This window comes from Limulus polyphemus, unplaced genomic scaffold (assembly GCF_000517525.1).
Source record: "Limulus polyphemus unplaced genomic scaffold, Limulus_polyphemus-2.1.2 Scaffold10196, whole genome shotgun sequence".
In the NCBI taxonomy this organism is placed as follows: domain Eukaryota; kingdom Metazoa; phylum Arthropoda; class Merostomata; order Xiphosura; family Limulidae; genus Limulus; species Limulus polyphemus.
Genome location: NW_013675806.1, coordinates 10,521 through 17,364, shown reverse-complemented (window position 1 = coordinate 17,364; position 6,844 = coordinate 10,521). Strand labels below are relative to the sequence as shown.

Sequence of the window (6,844 nt, the reverse complement as noted above, 5' to 3'; positions counted from 1 at the left end):
CAGGTATATCTGACCTTCAATATAGTTCATTGTGGAAAAGTATTTAATTAGAAATATGTTTTTAAGTGACTAACTGTCCCTCAGCCATCACGACTCTACTTTTGGTCGTAAATTCAAATAACATACTGAAAAATGAACGAACTTTTGATTAGTATATCACTAAACTGTTTTTCTGTTGTTTATACTACCATAAGCTGATAATAAAACAACTTAAAGAACTATATTTTTATTTATTAGAGCATGCCTACTGATGCAGAAATGGCAGATTTCTATGAAGTAGCAGTGTCGGTAAGAACAGCTTTACATAAAAAATGAACTTATATTAGTAAATAATCTGAATATTTGGTGCATGTCAAGTATTTTGTATGTTCTGTAAAAGTTTATATTATTGATTTTTGTTTTGTATTGGTAGTGGGTGTTTTTCTTTACTGTAGATGTTGGCTGACGCAGGTTTTAGTAGGTACGAGGTGTCCAATTTTGCCAGAAATGTAAGTTTTGAATGTTATTCTTATGAAACTACCATCCAAAAATTTGATTTAATGAAGTAATAAATATTAAACATCAAGTTTTATTACTTAAAATGTAGAATTATTATATTAACCTGACCTTTAACCTTCACCAGTACATAATGTGGATGTTAGGAACTAGCAGACATGGAGCCCAGTGTTATTCCTGTATCCTGTTTTCTTACATTATAACCTTCACCAGTACATAATGTGGATGTTAGGAACTAACAGACTTGGAGCCCAGTGTTATTCCTGTATCCTGTTTTCTTACATTAATTATTACTTTTAATTTTAAGATGTGTGCTAAGAAACCGTACAAAACTGGTTTATTTTTAAGAAACAAACAGAATTTTTTTGTGATCTTTGGTGTAATACTCATATTGACCTATTTTAGGTAAACTTACATAGAGAACAAGGTTTTAACACTTTCTACGTATATCCTGAATTTCCAACTTGGATATCACCTGAAGGATGATAATGTATGATTTGTAAACTAGGTTTAAGTTTCATGTTAACCATATTATGTTTCACGTTATCTAGGTGTTTAGTATTCTATACTATACATCTTCTAGGTGCTTAATGTTTTATGTGCTTCACATCATGTAGATGTACAATGTTTTACATTTTCTAATTCTAGGGAGCAGAAAGTACTCACAACAACAGTTACTGGAATGGAACACAATATATTGGTATTGGTCCAGGTATAGTTACTTTTTCAGTTACAGTAAGCAGACATTGGTGTTACGTAACATTGAGTAACTTTATGGTGGTGGACAATCTACGTGGTAAAACACGTGTAACCTGTAATATCGTATTAAAAACTTAAGTCTAATAATTAATTGTTTGAATAGTGATTGGCTTCTTTCTGGCCATGATTTTAAAGAATAATGTGGAGATTTTGTTTTTTATTTTCTTGTGAGTATGAATATTTTCTTGAGTGTCCACAGCAAGCTTTAAAACTTCATTAAGGTTGAATCTATATGACAAGATTTAGAACTTCATTGAGGTTAAATTCATATGGCAAGCTTTAGAACTTCATTGAGGTTAAATCCATATGACAAGCTTTAGAACTTCATTGAGGTTAAATCCATATGACAAGCTTTAAAACTTCATTAAGGTTAAATCTATATGACAAACTTTAGAACTTCATTGAGGTTAACTCCATATGACAAGCTTTAGAACTTCATTGAGATTAAATCCATATGACAAGCTTTAAAACTTCATTAAGGTTAAATTCATATGACAAGCTTTAAAACTTCATTAAGGTTAAATCTATATGACAAGCTTTAAAACTTCATTGAGGTTAAATCCATATGACAAGCTTTAGAACTTCATTGAGGTTAAATCCATATGACAAGCTTTAGAACTTCATTGAGGTTAAATCCATATGACAAGCTTTAGAACTTCATTGAGGTTAAATCCATATGACAAGCTTTAGAACTTCATTGAGGTTAAATCCATATGACAAGCTTTAAAACTTCATTAAGGTTAAATCTATATGACAAACTTTAGAACTTCATTGAGGTTAAATCCATATGACAAGCTTTAGAACTTCATTAAGGTTAAATTTATATGACAAGCTTTAGAACTTCATTGAGGTTAAATTCATATGACAAGCTTTAGAACTTCATTGAGGTTAAATTTATATGACAAGCTTAAGAACTTCATTGAGGTTAAATTTATATGGCAATCTTTAGAATTTCATGTAGGCTTAGTGTCTTCAGGAAGATTGAAAACTTCATGGAGGTTGAGTATCCACAGCAAACTTTAAAATTTTAAGGAAGTTAAGAATCCACAGCAAGCTTTCAAACTTCATGAGGTTAAGTGCCTTCAGTAGGCATTTGTAGAGTATAAGTGTCCACAAAAATCTTTAAAACTTCATGGAGGTTAAGTGCCTTCAGCAAGCTTTTGAACTTCATGAAGGCTAAGTGCCTTCAGTAAGCTTTTGAACTTCATGGAGGCTAAGTACCTTCAGTAAGTTTAGAAATTCATGGAGGCTAAGTGCCTTCAGCAAGCTTTTGAACTTCATGGAGGCTAAGTGCCTTCAGTAAGCTTTTGAACTTCATGGAGGCTAAGTGCCTTCAGTAAGCTTTTGAACTTCATGGAGGCTAAGTACCTTCAGTAAGTTTAGAAATTCATGTAGGCTTAGTGTCTTCAGGAAGATTGAAAACTTCATGGAGGTTGAGTATCCACAGCAAACTTTAAAACTTCATAGGAGTTAAGCAAACTTTAGAACTTTAAGGAAGTTAAGAATCCACAGCAAGTTTTAAAACTTCATGAAGGTTAAGTGTATTCAGCAAGCTTTAAAACGTCATGAAGGTTAAGTGTATTCAGCAAGCTTTAAAACGTTATTGAGGTTAAATGTCTTTAGTAAGCTTTAAGACTTCATGGAGGTTAAATTTCTACAATAAGCTTGAAAACTTTATGGAGGCTTACTGTTTTCAGCAAGTTGTAGAACTTTATGTAGGATAAGTGTCCACAGCAACCTTTAAAACTTCATGGGAGTTAAGCAAACTTTAAAATTTTAAGGAGGTTAAGAATTCACAGCAAGCTTTGAAACTTCATGAGGATAAGTGCCTTCAGTAGAAGTTTATGGAGGATAAGTGTCCACAGCAACCTTTAAAACTTCATGGGAGTTAAGCAAACTTTAAAATTTTAAGGAGGTTAAGAATTCACAGAATGCTTTAAAACTTCATGAGGATAAGTGCCTTCAGTAGAAGTTTATGGAGGATAAGTGTCCACAGCAACCTTTAAAACTTCATGAGAGTTAAGCAAACTTTAAAATTTTAAGGAGGTTAAGAATTCACAGCAAGCTTTGAAGCTTCATGAGGATAAGTGCCTTCAGTTGAACTTTATGGAGGATAAGTGTCCACAGCAACCTTTAGAACTTCATGAGAGTTAAATATATTTGCTGTTTGTTCAGGGTTTTCACATTACCCCAAAGATATTAGCAGTTAGTATCTCTACAGGTGAGAAGCGTAGTTTGATTAGAGTTATTGTTGACAAGTTTGACCCTGTGAAAGAGACCTTAGCAATTAGTATCTCTGCAAATGAGATTTGTAATTCATTTAGTCAATGACCTTATAAAACCAATTTTTCTTTTTAATCGGACCTTCAATGTTTACTTTACAGCTTCTGCAGGTGTGTTCCAGTAAAAAAAACAAACCATGAGTGACGATACAAAGCTTCAGTTGGTTTAAATGATAAATTATAGTCAATTTTATGACATGCTTTTGACATTGTGCATTGTAAAGTTTCTTGTTGAAATAGTTATACTGTTGAAAGTATAACTTGTTATCTGTTGTAAATATGTGACATGGTTAACTTAATTAGAGTTGTTTTGACGATGTGGAAGACAGTTGTTTGGTGTGTTTTAATGATGATATCTTGATCAGACTACTTGGTAACTATGGATATAAAAGCCTTGGTTTACGTGCAAAAATAGTAAATATTAATAACTAATAAATATATAATAAAACTTTGTCTTATATGAAACAAACTTCTTTATTATAGCATCTGCTTTCCAATGTGAATATATCAGCGTCTGCTTTCCAATGTGAATATATCAGCGTCTGCTTTCCAATGTGAATATATCAGCGTCTGCTTTCCAATGTGAATATATTAGCGTCTGCTTTCCAATGTGAATATATCAGTGTTTGCTTTCCAATGTGAATATATCAGCGTCTGCTTTCCAATGTGAATATATCAGCGTCTGCTTTCCAATGTGAATATATCAGCGTCTGCTTTCCAATGTGAATATATTACCGTCTGCTTTCCAATGGGAATATATCAGTGTCTGCTTTCCAATGTGAATATATCAGCGTCTGCTTTCCAATGTGAATATATCAGCGTCTGCTTTCCAATGTGAATATATCAGCATCTGCTTTCCAATGTTTCACATTTGAAACATGTTTTACTCAAATTTATTTTCAATGTAATAGTTAAATAAGCCAGCTTTTCAGGCTTCTATTTAAAGTAAAGCATTTGTAGGATTATTATCAGTTTACAAATATATTTGTGAGGGTCTGTCTGGACCGGACAAATATCATTACCTCCACCACTTCAGTGGCAGAGGTTATGTTTTTATCCCTGTGTGTGTGTTTGTCAGCAAGATATCTCAAAAATGGCTGAATGAATTTGGACAAAAATAGCTATACGTTTGGACTATGACCCAGCTTAGAAGTGATTAGTTTTTGGAGGGTCAAGGTTACGAAAATAAAAAAAATCTTTAGCTGTTAACATGGGGGCAGATTTTTCACACTATCTTTGCTCTATAACTACATGGGGGCAGATTTTTCACACTATCTTTGCTCTATAACTACATGGGGGCAGATTTTTCACACTATCTTTGCTCTATAACTACATGAGGGCAGATTTTTCACACTATCTTTGCTCTATAACTACATGGGAGCAGATTTTTCACACTATCTTTGCTCTATAACTACATGGAGGCAGACTTTTCACACTATCTTTGCTCTATAACTACATGGGGGCAGATTTTTCACATTATCTTTGCTCTATAACTACATGGGGACAGATTCTTCACACTATATTTGCTCAGTCAAAAATGACCAGATTTTCATGAAACGTGGTGGACATATGTAGAATATTATCCTGCCAAAGATGTTAGCTAGGCCGTGTATTTTGTTTTATCCACCACCATGCCCCAAGTTGAACAAAAAATGTGGCCTGGATAAATAATGAATTAATATTTGCTGTAAAATTCTTATCAATACTATAAGTGTAGCTACCAGTTTGGCTACCAATTTTGATTTCATTCCTTTAAGTGGCATGCTGAATCATTTTTTTTCACACCTTAGGTATTTTTGATTAGGTATGACAGTGAAAGTGCATGCTTTGAATGATCATTAATTCACAGTTTATAAACACATGACTGTGCTTACGTAGATATTAAAGTAGCGTAAGCCAAGTGAAGAATAACTAAGTGCAACGAGTGAAATCCTTAGTTTTAACTAAGTGCAACGAGTGAAATCCTTAGTTTTAAGTAAGTGTAATGGGTAAAGTCCTTAGTTTCAATTAAGTGTAATGGGTAAAGTCCTTAGTTTTAATTAAGTGTAATGGGTAAAGTTCTTAGTTTTAATTAAGTTGCAACGAGTGAAATCCTTAGTTTTAATTAAGTTGCAACGAGTGAAATCCTTAGTTTTAATTAAGTGTAATGGGTAAAGTCCTTAGTTTTAATTAAGTGAAATGGGTTAAGTTCTTAGTTTTAAGTAAGTGTAATGGGTAAAGTCCTTAGTTTCAATTAAGTGTAATGGGTAAAGTTCTTAGTTTTAATTAAGTTGCAACGAGTGAAATCCTTAGTTTTAATTAAGTGTAATGGGTAAAGTCCTTAGTTTCAATTAAGTGCAATTAGTGAAGTCCTTAGTTTTAATTAAGTGTAATGGGTAAAGTCCTTAGTTTTAATTAAGTGTAATAGGTAAGTAAAAAAAGAGAAAGTAGTGTTTCGACTAGATATTTTGTGACCGTTCTTTGTGAGTTAAGGTGTCTTATATTTTGTTTTCACAAACAGGTGCTCATGGCCGTTTTGTGGCACAGCAGGTGGCATCTCACAGTCGAGAAGCACGGATTCAGACTTTAGAACCAGATGTGTGGATGAAAGAAGTAGAATGTTATGGACATGGAACCAGAAAAATCGTAGTTCAGTTCCAGTTAGAAATGTGTGTGCACAGGTTTTATTCAAGTTCACCTAAACAAAATTTTTTTTTATGTCCTTGAGTTCCTAGTTTGAAATAGAATTAAACTGTTTATACAAAATACAGGTAAATATGAATGATCAAACACTTGATAGGGGAGATTTAATGCAAGAAAATATGCATATAGGACAGATTTCATTGTCAGTAATTGAAAAAAAATATATTTATAACTGATTGTAAGATTTACCATATTCTACTTCATGTCTCACAACTTTATAGATTTTTTTAAAAGTATTTTTTTTATTTATTTAAATTATAAAATACAAGCAATTGTTTGTAGTCCACGTGTAACAGAGCTTATAGTTTTACAAATACATTTACAGAAGATGTTTACAGTATAGAAACAAAGGAAAAATATCCCCATTTAAAATAGATTTTATAATTAGAAAATAATAAACATTTTTAAACTATAGTTTACATGATTGCTGTGTTGTTATTGTAGCTAAATATAGCTGTGACCAAAACCCAGTTCAGTAAATTAATTTCTATATCTTAAAAGTCCTAGAAAGAGTTAAATCCCAATTTTGTCCCCATTTTCTTGTAGTAATAATTCATGATTGTGTGGCAGCTAAGCATCGGTAGAATTATCGATGTACTGCTGTCTATGATGATGATGATGATGAT

The 6,844-nt window shown here is 32.4% G+C and overlaps 1 protein-coding gene across 1 annotated transcript in view; it reads left to right on the top strand.

Annotated features, from left to right (window-relative positions):
- Window positions 1-237: 237 nt before the first annotated feature.
- The window catches only part of LOC106476289 (radical S-adenosyl methionine domain-containing protein 1, mitochondrial-like), a gene marked incomplete at its 5' end in the record, with an annotated part of 13,146 nt that continues 6,539 nt past the window's right edge, over window positions 238-6,844 (top strand). Inside the window, 4 exons of the mRNA XM_013936951.2 lie at window positions 238-288; window positions 435-488; window positions 1,144-1,207; window positions 6,037-6,184. Of these exons, the coding sequence (XP_013792405.1) occupies window positions 238-288; window positions 435-488; window positions 1,144-1,207; window positions 6,037-6,184 (317 nt within the window). The remainder of the gene's footprint in view (window positions 289-434; window positions 489-1,143; window positions 1,208-6,036; window positions 6,185-6,844) is intronic.